At 43.8% G+C, this 17889-nt stretch overlaps 2 protein-coding genes across 4 annotated transcripts in view; one reads left to right on the plus strand and one right to left on the minus strand.

Annotated features, from left to right (window-relative positions):
- DMAC2L (distal membrane arm assembly component 2 like) overlaps positions 1-9640 on the minus strand; it is a 39969-nt gene extending 30329 nt beyond the window's left edge. Inside the window, exon 1 of one of the 2 annotated variants that reach the window (XM_069735300.1) lies at positions 9510-9640. The gene's annotated coding sequence lies outside the window, so the exon portion shown is untranslated. The remainder of the gene's footprint in view (positions 1-9509) is intronic. The other variant, XM_069735304.1, reaches the window with a different exon arrangement.
- Positions 9641-9788: 148 nt separating this feature from the next.
- L2HGDH (L-2-hydroxyglutarate dehydrogenase) overlaps positions 9789-17889 on the plus strand; it is a 56684-nt gene continuing 48583 nt past the window's right edge. For both annotated transcript variants that reach the window (XM_069735314.1, XM_069735319.1), the window contains exon 1: positions 9789-9950. In XM_069735314.1, coding sequence (XP_069591415.1) covers positions 9865-9950 — 86 coding nt within the window. In that variant the 5' untranslated portion in view covers positions 9789-9864. The remainder of the gene's footprint in view (positions 9951-17889) is intronic.

Genomic DNA, 17889 nt, shown 5'->3' on the forward strand with positions numbered 1-17889 from the left:
GAATATCAGCCTGCAGCTGTATATTTAGTCTTTACTGGCTATTAAAATAGGAGGACCCACCCCCCCCCCCAAAAAAAAAAAAAAACGACATGGGGTCCCTCTATAATTTATAGCCAGAAAAGACTATGCAGACAGCTGTGGGCTGATATCCATAGCCTAGGAAGGGACCTTGGATATTGGGGCCCCCCGGCTACAAACAGCAGCTCACAGCCGCCCCAGAAATGGTGCATCTGTAAGATGCGCCAATTCCGACACTTAGCATCTCTCTTCCCACTGCCCTGTAGCGGTGGCATATGGGGTAATAGGGGGTTATTGTCACCTTTGAATTGTAAGGAGACATCAAGCCAGCTTAGTAATGGAGAGGCATCAATAAGACACCTATCCCTTACTAATCCCATAGTTGTTAATGGGTTAAACAAACACACATGCAGAATAAAGTATTTTAATGAAATAAATCACCACACAGTTTTGCCATCTGTATTGTTCTGCCAATCCATGCGACACCCTCGATTTCCTGGAAAAAAATAAAAAATAATAAACCAACACAAATACTCCCTGGTCCGAAGCAGTCCATTTAATAGACAAGTGTCCCACGACTATCTCCCCTATAGAGCTGCCACATCACTAGATGTGACAGCTCTATAGCCCTCTAGTGACACACTGACAGGAGACAATGGCTTCTGCAGTGTTATCACTGAGGGTTCAATGGCCTCTCACTTTACGGCACTGCTGCGTGAGAATTTTCCCACATAGCGGTGCCGCAAGTTACAGTATGAACTCTGCACTCACAGCGGCGGAGGGATACAGTGCGGAAGGATACCTTCCGTCATTGTATCAACGGAGCCCCTGGAGAGCGGTCGCATTTGCTGATGTGACAGCTCTCCACGGGAGATCGTCATGGGACACTCGTTCTTAGGGCCCCTTTCCACTTGTGTGAGAAAAAAACGGTCCGATTTACGGACCGAAAAAACTGATGTAACGTCTGCGAGTGCCATGCGAGTGCCATGCGAGTGTCATGCGATTTTTTTATCGCAACATCCGTATGACATCCGTATTGCTGTCCGATTTTTACGCACGGGTCTCCTTTGAAAAGCCGGTAATTCAGCGCAGAGTACAGTAAAATCACAGTGACAGGTTAGATTAGAGTAGATATATACACATAGAATAGGTATATATACATATATATATGTCAGGGAGACACCTATATATATATTTATATTTAATGCAGCGCTAGATAGCTTTAAAGCTGGTAATTCAATTACCGGCTTTTGCTTTCTCCTTCACAAACCCGACATGATATGAGACCTGGTTTACATACAGTAAACCATCTCATATCACCATTTTTTTTGCATATTCCACACTACTAATGTTAGTAGTGTGTATATGCCAAATTTGGGCGTTCTAGCTATTATATTTAAGGGTTAAATGGCGGAAAAAATTGGCGTGGGCTCCCGCACAATTTTCTCCGCCAGAGTAGTAAAGCCAGTGACTGAGGGCAGATATTAATAGCCTGGAGAGGGTCCATGGTTATTGGCCCCCCCTGGCTAAAAAGCCTGGGAGCTTTCAAGGAAAGTTCCCACGATCTATGAACAGCCAGCAGAGGGCGCCTCACCGCAAATGAAGCTAAATATAGCTCATTGATCTATATTTAGACTCATTCCCAGGGGTTTTGCAGCGAGGAGTAGCATTGCATTAGCAAAGCTCCTGGCTGCAAAATGTTTTAACCCCTTCAGAAGGATTTACATCGTTGGACTTTACCGATCTGTGGAAGGTAAGTATATTGTTGGTTTATTATTTTTTTTTTTGTCACAGAACGAGGGTCTTCACTGAGTGGATTGGGCGTTAAATAAAAAATTACAACAACCTTTGTTTTTATTTCATTAAAATAATTTTTAATAATGTGTGTGTGTATTTTTTTAACCCTTTCTTTCAATTGGATTAATAATGGATAGGTGTCATAATTGACGCCTCTCCATTATTAATTAGGCTTAATGTCACCTTACAATTGCAAGGTGGCATTAACCCTTCATTACCCCATATCCCACCGCTACACGGGAATGGGAAGAGTGTGGCCAAGTGCCAGAATAGGCGCATCTTCCAGATGTGCCTTTTCTGGGGTGGCTGGGGGCAGGTGTTTTTAGCCAGGGGGGGGCCAATAACCATGGACCCTCTCCAGGCTATTAATATCTGCCCTCAGTCACTGGCTTTACTACTCTGGCGGAGAAAATTGTGCGGGAGCCCACGCCAATTTTTTCCGCCATTTAACCCTTACATATAATAGCTAGAACGCCCAAATTTTGCATATACACACTACTAACATTAGTAGTGTAGAATATGCAAAAAAAATGGTGATATGAGATGGTTTACTGTATGTAAACCAGGTCTCATATCATGTCGGGTTTGTGAAGGAGAAAGCAAAAGCCGGTAATTGAATTACCAGCTTTAAAGCTATCTCACGCTGCATTAAATATAAATATATATATATAGGTGTCTCCCTGACATATATACAGTGGGGCAAAAAAGTATTTAGTCAGTCAGCAATAGTGCAAGTTCCACCACTTAAAAAGATGAGAGGCGTCTGTAATTTACATCATAGGTAGACCTCAACTATGGGAGACAAACTGAGAAAAAAAAATCCAGAAAATCACATTGTCTGTTTTTTTATCATTTTATTTGCATATTATGGTGGAAAATAAGTATTTGGTCAGAAACAAACAATCAAGATTTCTGGCTCTCACAGACCTGTAACTTCTTCTTTAAGAGTCTCCTCTTTCCTCTACTCATTACCTGTAGTAATGGCACCTGTTTAAACTTGTTATCAGTATAAAAAGACACCTGTGCACACCCTCAAACAGTCTGACTCCAAACTCCACTATGGTGAAGACCAAAGAGCTGTCAAAGGACACCAGAAACAATATTGTAGCCCTGCACCAGGCTGGGAAGACTGAATCAGCAATAGCCAACCAGCTTGGAGTGAAGAAATCAACAGTGGGAGCAATAATTAGAAAATGGAAGACATACAAGACCACTGATAATCTCCCTCGATCTGGGGCTCCACGCAAAATCCCACCCCGTGGGGTCAGAATGATCACAAGAACGGTGAGCAAAAATCCCAAAACCACGCGGGGGGACCTAGTGAATGAACTGCAGAGAGCTGGGACCAATGTAACAAGGCCTACCATAAGTAACACACTACGCCACCATGGACTCAGATCCTGCAGTGCCAGACGTGTCCCACTGCTTAAGCCAGTACATGTCCGGGCCCGTCTGAAGTTTGCTAGAGAGCATTTGGATGATCCAGAGGAGTTTTGGGAGAATGTCCTATGGTCTGATGAAACCAAATTGGAACTGTTTGGTAGAAACACAACTTGTCGTGTTTGGAGGAAAAAGAATACTGAGTTGCATCCATCAAACACCATACCTACTGTAAAGCATGGTGGTGGAAACATCATGCTTTGGGGCTGTTTCTCTGCAAAGGGGCCAGGACGACTGATCCGGGTACATGAAAGAATGAATGGGGCCATGTATCGTGAGATTTTGAGTGCAAACCTCCTTCCATCAGCAAGGGCATTGAAGATGAAACGTGGCTGGGTCTTTCAACATGACAATGATCCAAAGCACACCGCCAGGGCAACGAAGGAGTGGCTTCATAAGAAGCATTTCAAGGTCCTGGAGTGGCCTAGCCAGTCTCCAGATCTCAACCCTAAAGAAAACCTTTGGAGGGAGTTGAAAGTCCGTGTTGCCAAGCGAAAAGCCAAAAACATCACTGCTCTAGAGGAGATCTGCATGGAGGAATGGGCCAACATACCAACAACAGTGTGTGGCAACCTTGTGAAGACTTACAGAAAACATTTGACCTCTGTCATTGCCAACAAAGGATATATTACAAAGTATTGAGATGAAATTTTGTTTCTGACCAAATACTTATTTTCCACCATAATATGCAAATAAAATGTTAAAAAAACAGACAATGTGATTTTCTGGATTTTTTTTTCTCAGTTTGTCTCCCATAGTTGAGGTCTACCTATGATGTAAATTACAGACGCCTCTCATCTTTTTAAGTGGTGGAACTTGCACTATTGCTGACTGACTAAATACTTTTTTGCCCCACTGTATATATATGTATATATACCTATTCTATGTGTATATATCTACTCTCATCTAACCTGTCAGTGTGATTTTACTGTACTCTGCGCTGAATTGCCGGCTTTTCTAAGGACACGGGTGCGTAAAAATCGGACAGCACTCGCATGGTGCGAGTGCTGTGCGTTTTTTTTCTCGCACCCATTGACTTGCATTGGCGAGTCTCGTCCGAGAATCTCAGCAATACGCAGCATACTGCGATTTTTTTCTCAGCCGACACAGATTTTTCTCAGTCCGATTTCGGCTGGGAAAAAAAAAATCGCAAATGGAGTGTCACATATTGATTAACATTGGTCCGAGTTCAATCCGATTTTTTATCGGATTGCACTCGTCCGTTTTTCTCACAAATGGAAAGGGGCCCTTAAATGGATTACATCGGATCAGGAAGTATACTGTCGGTTTATTATTTTTCATTTTTTTACAGGTGATCGAGGGCTTCGAGGACTAGGTGCATGGTAAGTATATACTGTATGTTGAATATGTATGTACTGTATATGTGTTTTTTTTTTTTTTTACACTTGAACACAGTAGCCAGATTATGGGACTACTACTGTCCTATCATCTGGCTAGCGGTCACTGTAGCAGGCATAGCCGGATGGGACTAGTAGTCCCACCGGACGATGCCTACCTACAAACAAACACACACACAGCCCCGCACACCCACAGACCCTCACAGCCACCAGCACATCTCTCCCGCACACAATCTCCGCCCACACACATAGTAACATAGTAACATAGTTAGTAAGGCCGAAAAAAGACATTTGTCCATCCAGTTCAGCCTATATTCCATCATAATAAATACCCAGATCTACGTCCTTCTACAGAACCTAATAATTGTATGATACAATATTGTTCTGCTCCAGGAAGACATCCAGGCCTCTCTTGAACCCCTCGACTGAGTTCGCCATCACCACCTCCTCAGGCAAGCAATTCCAGATTCTCACTGCCCTAACAGTAAAGAATCCTCTTCTATGTTGGTGGAAAAACCTTCTCTCCTCCAGACGCAAAGAATGCCCCCTTGTGCCCGTCACCTTCCTTGGTATAAACAGATCCTCAGCGAGATATTTGTATTGTCCCCTTATATACTTATACATGGTTATTAGATCGCCCCTCAGTCGTCTTTTTTCTAGACTAAATAATCCTAATTTCGCTAATCTATCTGGGTATTGTAGTTCTCCCATCCCCTTTATTAATTTTGTTGCCCTCCTTTGTACTCTCTCTAGTTCCATTATATCCTTCCTGAGCACCGGTGCCCAAAACTGGACACAGTACTCCATGTGCGGTCTAACTAGGGATTTGTACAGAGGCAGTATAATGCTCTCATCATGTGTATCCAGACCTCTTTTAATGCACCCCATGATCCTGTTTGCCTTGGCAGCTGCTGCCTGGCACTGGCTGCTCCAGGTAAGTTTATCATTAACTAGGATCCCCAAGTCCTTCTCCCTGTCAGATTTATCCAGTGGTTTCCCGTTCAGTGTGTAATGGTGATATTGATTCCCTCTTCCCATGTGTATAACCTTACATTTATCATTGTTAAACCTCATCTGCCACCTTTCAGCCCAAGTTTCCAACTTATCCAGATCCATCTGTAGCAGAATACTATCTTCTCTTGTATTAACTGCTTTACATAGTTTTGTATCATCTGCAAATATCGATATTTTACTGTGTAAACCTTCTACCAGATCATTAATGAATATGTTGAAGAGAACAGGTCCCAATACTGACCCCTGCGGTACCCCACTGGTCACAGCGACCCAGTTAGAGACTATACCATTTATAACCACCCTCTGCTTTCTATCACTAAGCCAGTTACTAACCCATTTACACACATTTTCCCCCAGACCAAGCATTCTCATTTTGTGTACATAGTACATAGTCTCCGCCCACACACTCTTCCCTCTCCCGATCTGCAGCATTTCTCGGAGGCACATCAGCAGCAAAACCGCAGATCTTTTTTAAATCTGCGGTTTTGCTGTGGATTGGCCTGACACAATAGAAGTTAAAGGGTGCAGAAATGTTGCAGATCCGCAAAAAGAATTTATATGCTGCAGTAAATAAAACGCTGCAAATGCGTGTGCTTTTTTTCCGCAGCATGTGCACAAAAATTATAAATTTCCCATTGACTAATAATGCTTGTGCACTACACTGCGGATTTGATGCAATGTCACGCATCCAAAAACCCTGCGGATCCGCATATTAATCCGCAACATGTGCATATAGTCTGAGGTTTTACTTTAGAAAAAACACAACTCAATCAGAGAGCAGTCAGGGGGCGGCAAAGAGCAGGCGGGGCGGCAGAGAGCAGCCACAGACAGGAGCAGGCGGTACCAGACTGCAGATATAAAGGAAGATGCTTGATATCCTGACATACTCTCCCCCAATCCTTGTATATGACCCCCCAATTTATGTATATGTCCCCCATCCTGGTAAATGCTTGCCAATCCTGGTATATATGTCACCCCATCATTGTATATATCTCCCATCGTGCTGGCGCCGCTGTTCAACGCATAGGAAGAAAAAAACAAACAAAAAACACAAAACAATAAACATCGCTACTCAACTTACTTCCTCTCTCTCACCATGTCGTGTTCTGAAGTCGGCAGTTGATTTCAGCGTCCAATCGATGGAAGGGGTGCATGCTGTCACTGCCATGCGCCCAGTCAGTTGTACGCTGACATCAGCTGCTGGACTCTGATTGGCCACTAGCGTGTATTGCGGTGCACAGACCCTGCCACTTTGTGCGCTGCAGTACACTACAGCTGGATGCGTGTCTGAGGATGCAGATCCAGCTAAGTAAAGGCTGAGGTTGCCGGGCTCCTCACCTGCCGACCCCGGTCTGCAGATGCGGAATGGCGATGGCGCGCGTGCCCACAGGGAGGGCTCTGTGTGCCCCTTTTAGCATGCGTGCCATAGGTTCGCCACCGCTGCTCTAGCGGGGACAAAAAAAAAATACAGTGATATGTAAAAATTAAATAAATATCCAAGTTTAATATGACTTTTTGCCAATTCACAAATAAAATAGTGTATTTGGCATCACTGCATCCATAAATATCCAAAAACAAATGAAAAATATTGTATATTTAAAAAATAAAGTTAGAAACTGTAAACCGATCTTTACAAAACAACAAGTCCTCACACTGATCCATAGGGTATGTGCACACGTTCAGGTTTTTTCACAATAAAAACGCATACATATGCATCCTATCATTTAGAATGCATTCTGCAATTTTTGTGCACATGATACGTTTTGTCCGTGAAAAAACGCATTGTGGTAAAAAAAAGCAGCAAGATCATTAATTTTGCAGATTTTTCGCGCTATTTAATGCATTGGGAAAAAACGTGCAAAAAACGCATGCGGATTTCTGGCAGAAATGTCAGTTTTTTGTCAGGAAATTTCTGCAAGAAATCCTGAACGTGTGCAGATACCCTAAGGCCGGTTTCACACGTCAGTGGCTCCGGTATGTGAGGTGACAGTTTCCTCACGTACCAGAGCCACTGACACACGTAGACACATTGAAATCAATGCCTCTGTGCAGATGTCATTGATTTTTTGTGGACCGTGTCTCCATGTGCCAAACACGGAGACATGTCAGTGTTCGTGGGAGCGCACGGATTACACGGACCCATTAAAGTCAATGGGTCCGTGTAAAACACGTACCGCACACGGACGTTGTCCGTGTGCAGTCCGTGTGCCGTGCAGGAGACAGCGCTACAGTAAGCGCTGTCCCCCCCACTGGTGCTGAAGCCGCCATTCATATCTTCTTTGCAGCAGCGTTTGCTGTAGAGAAGATATGAATATTCCTTTTTTTTTGTTTCTCGTGTTTAAAATAAAGATCCATGTGCTCGACCCCCTCCCACCCCCTGTGGGCCCGCCCGCTGTTTTTAAAATACTCACCCGGCTCCCTCGCTGGCTGGCGCTGCTTCCTGTCCTGGCCGCACCTTCTACTGTAGGAGCGGTCACGTGGGGCCGCCGATTACAGTCATGAATATGCAGCTCCACCTCCCATAGGGACCGCTCATACAGGAGAGGTGCGGCGCGAAGAGGCTGCTGCGAGGGAGCCGGGTGAGTATTTTATTAACAGCGGGCGGGCGCACAGGGGGTGGGGAGAGGGATCTTTATTTTAAACACGGAAAAAAAAAAAAAAAAAAGGATTTTTCATATCTTCTCTCCAGCGAACGCTGCTGGAGAGAAGATATGAATGGCGGCTTCAGCACCAGATGCAGGGGACAGCGCTTATCTCTAGCGCTGTCTCCTGCACGCTCCGTGTGGTACCCAGTCGGCACACGTGTGCCGCACGTGTGCCACACGGATGGCCTACGTGAGCTCACGGACACGGATAACTCCGGTACCGATTTTTCCGGTACCGGAATTATCTGGATGTGTGGGACAGGCCTTAGGCTGTGTGCACACAATGTGGATTTGCTGCGGATCTGCAGCGGATTTTTCTGCGCAGAAACGCTGCAGATCCACACTGTGATGTATAGTACAATGTAAGTCAATGGGCAAAAAAAAAAAGCTGTGCGGAAAAATCAGTGCAGAATTGCTGCGGATTTCAAAGAAGTGCATGTCACTTCTTTAATGCGGATCTGCAGCGTTTCTGCACCCTTCCATTATAGAAATCCACAGTGGCAAAATCCAAAGAAAATCCGCATCAATTCCGCATAAAATCCGCAGCTGCGGATTCTGCCAGGAGATGCGGACTTTGTGCAGAAAATTCTGCACCTCTTTTCCTACGTGTGCACATAGCCTTATAGGTTTGGTATCGCTGTAGGCGCACTGATCTGAGGAATTAGGTTTCCCGGTGATTTTCGCAGCATAATAAACGGCATAAAAATAAAAGCCAATGTCAGAATCTGTTTGTTTTTTTTCACCATTTGATTACACTTTGAGTTCTTTAGCATTTTTCAGCACATTATATGGTAAAATGAATGGTGGCATTCACAATTACAACTTGCCTCACACAAAAAAAAAAAACAATCTCGCCCATGGCGGCTATGGGGATGCAAAGGTATGAAAAAGTTGCTGCTCTTGGAAAGGGAGGAAAAACTGGCTGTGGCAGGAAGGGGATAAGAGGATTTGTGAAGAAAAACTTGTTTCCCACATTAGCCAATCACTATTCAGCTTACGTTTCACAAGAGCGCAGTGGGAAGCCAGTAATATCATCTTTATACAGACGTACATCGTGTAAAGGAGAGGCAGTTCACCGCAACAACCAATCAGATTCCAGCTCTTACTCTTACAGGTTGTTACATAAAGCGAGCAGCTATTTGATAGATTGCACTGGGTTCTATGAAGCTCTTCCCACTTACTGCGCCACCTATCGGCACAGAGAACCCCTGCTACCAGAGGAGCCGCTATCACCAACCTTTAGTAACGTTACAATGAAAATGACAGCTTCACGTCCACCAGCATCTGGCCTGCAATCGGCGGAGCGCCACGCCTACTGCCCTTTAACCTCTATACCAGCGAGCTCGCTAGGTGAGTTCTTCTTCCTGGTTACATCCTATTGGCCAGCAAGCCTTCATAGTCCTATTCCTATTGGTAGGACTGTGCTTATCTCTAATCCTGTGATTGGTTAAGAAACCGTATATCCTATTCGCTGGAAAGTCATGCTAGGCGTGGTTAGTAAAATGTGCGTTGTTATTGGATAACGGCAGCTCCGGTGCTCCCAGCGGTCGCTGCTTCTGGTCATCTGGTGTATATACAGAGGGGGACTGCCAATGGCCGGGCTGTGCTGTGCGAGGGCAGCCGGGGCTTTACAGCTGGGGGGCTCCAGACTGTACGGACTTGGGCTCCGCTGTCACAGGTAACGCTTAGTATTTATGGCGGGACGAGGTGTAGTTGTGAACAACACTATTCGCTTTACCAGAAACTTTACACGGGGCTGAAGTTGGTTTCTTATTCGGCAATTTTTTCTTTTCTGTTTTTTACAGGTTTAACAACAAAAAATAATCATCACAATAATAAAACACTGCAGTGAGGTGCCCTAATGTGACTACACTTAAAAACATCTACAAAAACAATAAAGCTGGCACAAAGATGGGTATCAAAGTGGGCTCCCAAGAGCGCTGCAGAAAGGGTTAAATGCCTTTGGGCCACTGATCTCACACTGCAGACATATAGAACAGGGAGCCCCACATCAAAACCAGGTCTCTCCAGCCTGGCCCAAATGGGTTCTGGGCATCAGAACTGGCATCAAAGTGGGCAGTCAATTTTGGCCATTTGAATAAGTAACTGTTGTTTTTAAGGGTTTAAATGCCTTTGGGCCACTGATATCACAGTGCAAATATATAGAACAGGGGGCCCCACATCAAAACCAAGTCTCTTCAGCCTGGCTGAAATAGGTTCTGGGCATCAGAACTGGCATCAAAGTGGGCAAACAGCTCATTTTCACAGATTTGAATAAGTAACTGATGTTTTTAAGGGGTTAAATGACACTTAGACTACACAGACAGTGATGCCCTGCATCCAACCCAGGTCCCGTTAGCCTTGCCCACATGGGTTCTGGGCATCAGAATTGACATCAGAGTGGTCAAACAGCCGATTTTCTCAGATTTGAATAAGTAACTGATGTTTTTAAAGGGAACCTGTCACCCCCAAAATGGAAGATGAGCTAAGCCCACCGGCATCAGGGGCTTATCTACAGCATTCTGTAAGGCTGTAGATCAGCCCCTGATGTATCCTGAAAGGTAAGGCTAGGTTCACATTGTGTTAGTGCAATCCGTTTAGCGGATACGCTAGCGGATTGCGCTAATGCAATATCCAAAAAGGGATTGCGTTCGGCAATCCCGATCTGCGCTAGCGAGGAACGGACCCTGAACGCTGCAAGCAGCGTTCGAGGTCCGTCCGAAACTAACGGCACATCGCAGATGCATGCCAAAAATGGCATACGTTTGCAGTCAATGGGTGCGCTAACGGATCCGTTACATAGCGTTAATTGCGACAATTGCGCCATGTAATGGAGTCCGTTACCGGACACCCATTAACGCAATGTGAACCTAGCCTAAGAAAAACAGATTATATTACACTCACCCAGGGGCGGTCCCGGTACGATGGGCGTCGCGGTCCGGGGCCTCCTATCTTCTTATGATGACGTCCTCTTCTTGTCTTCACGCTGCGGCTCCGGCGCAGGTGGACTTTATCTGTCTTGAGGGCAGAGCAAAGTACTGCAGTGCGCAGGCGCTGGGCCTCTCTGACCTTTCTCGGTTCCTGCACACTGCAGTACTTTGCTCTGCCCTCAACAGGACAGATAAAGTACGTCCGCGACAGGAATCAAAGAAGAGGACGACATTATATAAAGATGGGAGGCCCCGGACTGCGACGCCCATTGGACCGCCCCCCCCCCCCCAGGTGAGTATAATATAACCTGTTTTTCTCATCTTTCAGGTTACACCAGGGGCTTATCTACAGCATCACAGAATGCTATAGATAAGCCCCTGATGCCGGTGGCCTTAGCTTATAGGCGAATTTTGGGGTGACATATTCCCTTTAAGGGGTTAAAGGGAACCTGTCACCCCCTCCTGGCGTTTTTAGCTAAAAGAGTCACCTTGTGCAGCACTAATGCTGCATTCTGTGAAGGTGGCTCTTTTTTTTGGGTCCTTTCCAACGCTGCAATCTTGCTTTTTATGATTTGCCCGCCATACATGTATTCTGTCCGGGGGGCATGTCTTTTTTCCCTTGACACAAACGCCTCCCAGCCATCACTCAGCCCCTTTGTACGCCGGGCGCCACCTCCTCTGCCTTAATTAATGTCCCTGGCGCCTGCGCTGTAAGTTCCCATCATGTGATGTGAGTCGAAGAGCAGCGCAAACTGCGCATGCTGGAAAAAGGAACTTACAGCTCAAGATCCGGGGACGTTAATGGGAATCTGCTATGTAAATGCCCTGTGGCCAGTCTGATAGGCGGTGTTTCATCTTCTTTCCTCCACCCCATCCTTCCCCACTGTCCACAATATTTTTGGGAATTTAAGTAGGTGTCCTCCATAGTTCGCGCATGCGCAGTATACTTTGCCCAACTGCGGGCAAAGCAGAAAAGCATTACCATTTGGGCCAGGCTAACAGGACCTGTGTTTGATGCAGGGCATCACTATCTATGTATTCTAAGTGTGAGATCAGTGGCCCAAAGTCATTTAACCCCTTAAAAACATCAGTTACTTATTCAAATCTGTGAAAATGGGCTGTTTGCCCACTTTGATGCCAATTCTGATGCCAAGAACCCATTTGGCCCAGGCTAGAGTGACGTGGGCTTGATGCAAGCCATCACTATCTGTGTATTCTTAGTGTGAGATCATTGGCCCACAGTCATTTAACCCCTGAAAAACACCAGTTAATTATTCAAATGGCCAAAATCGACTGCCCAATTTGATGCCAATTCTGATGCCTAGAACGCATTTGGGCCAGGCTTTCGGCACCTGGGTTTGAGGCAGGGCATCAGTATCTGTATATTTTAATTGTCAGATAAGTGGCCCAAAGTCATTTAACTCCTTAAAAGCATCAGATACTTATTCAAATATGTGAAAATAGGCCGTTTGCCCACTTTGATGCCAATTCTGGTGCCCAGAACCCATTTGGGCCAGGCTGGAGGGACCTGGTTTTGATGCAGGGCATCACTATCTGTGTATTCTTAAAGGCTAACTGAAAAGATGGCAACAAATTGCAAGCTTTCGAGACTACACAGGTCTCTTCATCAGGCAAAGAATAAAATAAATTCTGAAGAATCACATATTTATGCACAAGATAGCACAGGAAAAATAGAGGGGGAAAACCATGGATAAGACAGGTGACATGAAGCAGAATTACCATGAGTGATAAACAGTTATGTCCATAAATATTGGGCCAGTTCTTAGATAAGGATTGTTTTATTGTCCTCTGATTAGGGTCTCTGTTGTGATGACCCCTCATAGTCTGAGGGGAAAGTTCCTTAGTTGATGTAAAAAGACATAAATCCATGCGACACATTCATTCCTGCATTAAGACTGTCAAAGGTCGTCATCAGTTTATATTCCCAGACTCTTCTGTCTCTCTGAGATTTGAAGCTACCTTTTAACACCAGTAATTTCATGTCCATAATGTTATGATTTGGGAGACAAAAATGTATTGCCACAGGTAGATCCATTCTTTTTTCTCTTATTGTGTGGCAGTGAAAATTCATCCTTGTCCTCAGTTTTTGCCCTGTCTCCCCCACATACAGACCCCCAGTTGGACATTTAGTACAAATAATTAGGTACACCACATTAGAAGTGTCACAGCTGAAAGTACCTGGTGTCTTGTAATCCTGATGTGAATTGGGGATCTTTATCTTGTCTGTGGTCATTATAAATGGACAGGTTTTACATTTTTTTCTGATTGCAAGGAAAGGTACCTGCAGCTGTTGGAGAGGACAGCGAGCTCTTGACAATGATGCTTCTTAGATTTGGGGGGTCTACTAAAACACAGTAGTGGGGGGGGGGGGGTCTCTGGAAAAATGGATTGTAATCGGGCATCTTTTTGTAGTAAACGTAATTTCCGTGCAGCTCCGCTTAGCACCTCCAGATTTGGATTGTAGGTAACTACTAGAGGTACCCGGTTATTTTCTTCTTTAGCTTTGTAATGTAGCAGGTGATTCCTTGATATTCTGGTGGCTCTTGTAATTTAGTTTTCAATTGTTCTTGGATGGTAGCCCTGATTCAAAAAGGTCTTTCTGAGGCGACCAAGGTGTTCATCCCTATCCATTGGGTTGGAACATATACGATTGTATCTGATGGCTTGGCTTATCTACAGGCTGGTTTTGATGTGGGGCACCTTGTTCTATATGTCTGCAGTGTGAGATCAGTGGCCCAAAGTCATTTAACCCTTTCTGCAACTCTCTTTGGTGCCCACTTTGATGCCCATTTTTGTGGCAGTTTTATTGTTTTTGTAGCTGTTAAGTGTATTCACATCAGGGCACCTCACTGCATTGTTTTATTATTGTGGTGATTATTTTTTGTTGTTAAACCTGTAAAAAACAGAAAAGAGGAGGTTGCCGAATAAGAAACCAACTTCAGTCTCGTAAACTTCACTGCAAAAGGAGAAAAATAACAGAAATTCACGGCCGGTGTCTGTTCGCCATTGTTTCTTGGGTTTTGCTTATACGTTGTGGTAAAAATGACCCAGAAACTTTCCTACGGATCTGTCTGGTCCTGGTGATACCAAGTTTGTAGCGTCTATTTTTGTGATACCAAACTTATAGCGTCTATTTTTGTTTATTTACAAGCAAAAACAAACAAAAAAGCTTAGGCCAGTTTCACATTGCATGGCTGCGTTTACCAGGGCTGTGGAGTCGGAGTCAGTTTTGGTTGGAGTCGGTAGAAATGTACCGACTCTGACTCCAGCTTTAAAAAAAAATGTATTAATATTTCATAATTGAACTTTCATATGAATTTTATTAATGTTACTCAAATATATATGTTCTATCAAACTATCAACAACAGTGATAAGCAGTCTTTTGGAGATAGAGACCTACTTCTTGTGTGTCACTGTTCTCCACTGCCCTTATCTAATCTTATACTTGGTTAACCTCATGCTGCCCCAACCCCCCTACTTACAATGTATGAAACTGAAAGTGAAAATGTGTTGCAAATTCTTAGTAGTAAAGCTCCTCCTTTAGACTAGATGTTTGGTGTGCATCTTCCAAGCATCTTACAGCTGCTACTCAGAATAGGAAGACTGTAAGAAGTATTATCCTTTCAACAAACTTTGCATCAGTTAACTGTGAGTACATGCGGAATAACAGTATTACTGACCACTATATCAGTTGTACGACCTGGCAATAATTTTGTACAATTGTTTTTAGGAAAAACAATTGTCATTTGGATTGTGAATGCAGAATTAAAAACCTGAGAATGTCAAAGAAGCGTCACATTAAATCAGCTGTATTTGAACATTTCACCATCACTCAAGATAGAAAACATTATGTCTGTCAGTGTATGACAAATGATCCAGACGAAAACAAATGCTGTGAAGCCAAGATCAGTGCATATTCAGGCAAAGATAAAAATGCTCCTACCAGAGCTTCTAATCTAAAGAGACATTTACAGCGCTTTCATCCAGAAGTACTGAAAGCGGTGGATGAGAAAGACTGCATCCAAACCAATGAACCAGTGCTCAGCTCTTCCAGCCAAAGAAGCAGAGAACTTTGCAGCCATCAGTTGCAAGATATTTTGTCAGTGACAAAGTTACTGTGACAATGACAATAGATACATTTAAAAAACAGATGATAGAGCTTGTTGTAAAGGATAGTGTGCCTATTTCATTATTTTCACGACCAGCTTTTATGTGTCTGAATGGGGAAATGGCCCGCAAGCTTGGTGTTTCTCTGGAGAGAGTATTAGAAAATTAGTAATCGAAGAAGCTTTTAAACAAAAGGAAGAACTTAAAAAAACTCTCAAGGGACGCTTTCTGTTTCTTAAAATGGATGCCTGCACACGGCACAGAGTGAACTATTTTGCGATCAATGTCCGATTTGTTTGTGACAAATATGAAATAGTTACCAAGACATTGGCAGTAAAAGACACCAAAGCTCATCACACCAGTGAGTTTCTCCAGGTCTTGGTGGAAAAGGTTCTGCAAGACTATGAACTTAAAAAAGAGCAAGTTCTTTCTGTCGTAACAGACAATGCTTCAAACATGATAAGTACTATTAAGCTAATGAATGAGAGTAATGATGGTGACCAGCAGCTAGAAGAACATTCTGGGTCCACAGACACAGAAATGTTTGAAATAGAGGAACACAGTATTGTAACTGAGGAGCAAACTGAAGTTGCTTCAGATGAACAGCAACATGATAGTTTAGATGATGTTGAAATTGTGTCAATACGTTTTCATTCATCACATGCGCTGTGTTGTGCATACGCTACAGCTGGCTATAAGAGACAGTCTGCAAGAAGGACATGCTGCTGCACTGATTGGCAAGGTGAGAAAATTGTCTACTGTTGCCAGATCCCCTAAAGTTGACTCAATTTTGAAGAGACGTGCTGGAAAAGGGGCAATTATTGATTTAGCCATACGATGGGGCAGTACTTACTTAATGATTCAGCGCTTGGTTGAACTGAAAACCTTTCTTGTGGACATGGCTAACCCTCAACTGACGCTAAATGAAAGTCAGTGGAATCAGGTGACTGAGCTGGAAAAATTGCTAGAGCACCCATTTACAGTGACTAAAAAATTACAAGCAGAGGACTTAACTCCAGGTATTTTCTTAAAGGAGTGGAAGAACCTGATGTTTCGCCTGTCCCAAAGAGGAGGGTTAATTGCAAGTGGCATTGCTACATCAATGAAACGGAGAGAGGAACTACTATTACAAAATAACATTCTTTTGGCAGCTGTTTATGTAGACCCAATACATCGGATTCTTCTAGATGATCAACAGCTAAGTAAAGGAAAAGAAGCTCTGTTTAAAATAGCAGTAAGGATGAAAGGGTTGCAGAACAGTCAGGAGGAACAAGAAGAATTTGGTCGTCCTGCCACATCTTCACCCTCATCAACTGATGAAGAATTTAATTTCGAAAAATATTTGGATCACAAGGATCGTGCAAAGCGTTCCCGAATAGAAGAGTCCTCCCCATCAAAGAACACAGCCAGTACATTTCAGCAGAATTTTTCATGTGCACTAAAAGAAATGGAGAAATTTGACCGTTCATCAAAAATAACAGTGCAACAAGCGATTCCTCTGTATCCTGACATTGTCAGAGATGTTGCCCGAGTGGTTACTACTTTGCCACCAACCCAAGTTAGTGTAGAGAGGTTGTTCTCTGCTCTCAAAATAATTAGATCAGATTTGAGGGCATCCATGAAGGAGGATCTGACAGAGGCAATACTTTTTCTGAGGACAAATTTATAGATTTCTTCTTATCAACTGCATAACAGTGTTTATTGCATATTTACTTACACGAGTTTAGAAAAGTTATTTGCTATATTCTAATTGTATTCTAATATAGTTTTTGCTCTAAGTGGTCTGATTAGTTATATGATGGTGAGAAACTGAATAAGCATGATGTTAATATTTGACAACAGTAAATTAATTGTTACGAATTGGCCATTTATGAAAGAGTCGGAGTCGGAACCTGATAAAATCCAGGAGTCAGAGTCGCAACTGTGGCTTACCGACTCCACAGCCCTGGCGTTAACGCTATAGCATACTCGCCATCGCGTTATGCTATACCGCTAGCGCGTCCGAGGCTCCATCACTGAATGACAGCACATCGCTAGCGCATGCCGATTATGGCATGCGTTGGCGATGCGCCCGATAATAGGGGCTAATGGCATTGTTAATTGCGTTACACCGCATTATGCCGTGGTGTAACTCAGTCCGTCTAACGGACTGCATTAACGCAATGTGAACCCAGCCTTACAAAACAAATGTTCTCGCTCTCTGTATTTTAAGACCTATCATTTTTTAGGGTAAGTTCACACAGAGCATTTTTGCTGCTTTTTTCAATACCAGCAAAGCCTATGCGATTTCAGAAATCTCATGCACACAAATTGGGTTTTTGTGTGATCAGTATCTTGTGCTTTGCTGCGTTTTTTTTTACATAGGGCGTGTTGCTTCTTTCAGCGTTTTTTCAGCGTTTTTCACCCATTGACTTGAATGGATGGTGAAAAAAACGCATATGCATGACAGTGTGTCAAACACCACTTTTGACCAGCAAGGAAATCATAAAGGCTTGTCAGAGAGCCGCGGCTCCCCGCCATCAGAAGATAGCGGGGAGTGCTCAGCTCTGATCGGAGGTG

This window comes from Ranitomeya imitator, chromosome 1 (genome assembly GCF_032444005.1).
Source record: "Ranitomeya imitator isolate aRanImi1 chromosome 1, aRanImi1.pri, whole genome shotgun sequence".
NCBI lineage: Eukaryota > Metazoa > Chordata > Amphibia > Anura > Dendrobatidae > Ranitomeya > Ranitomeya imitator.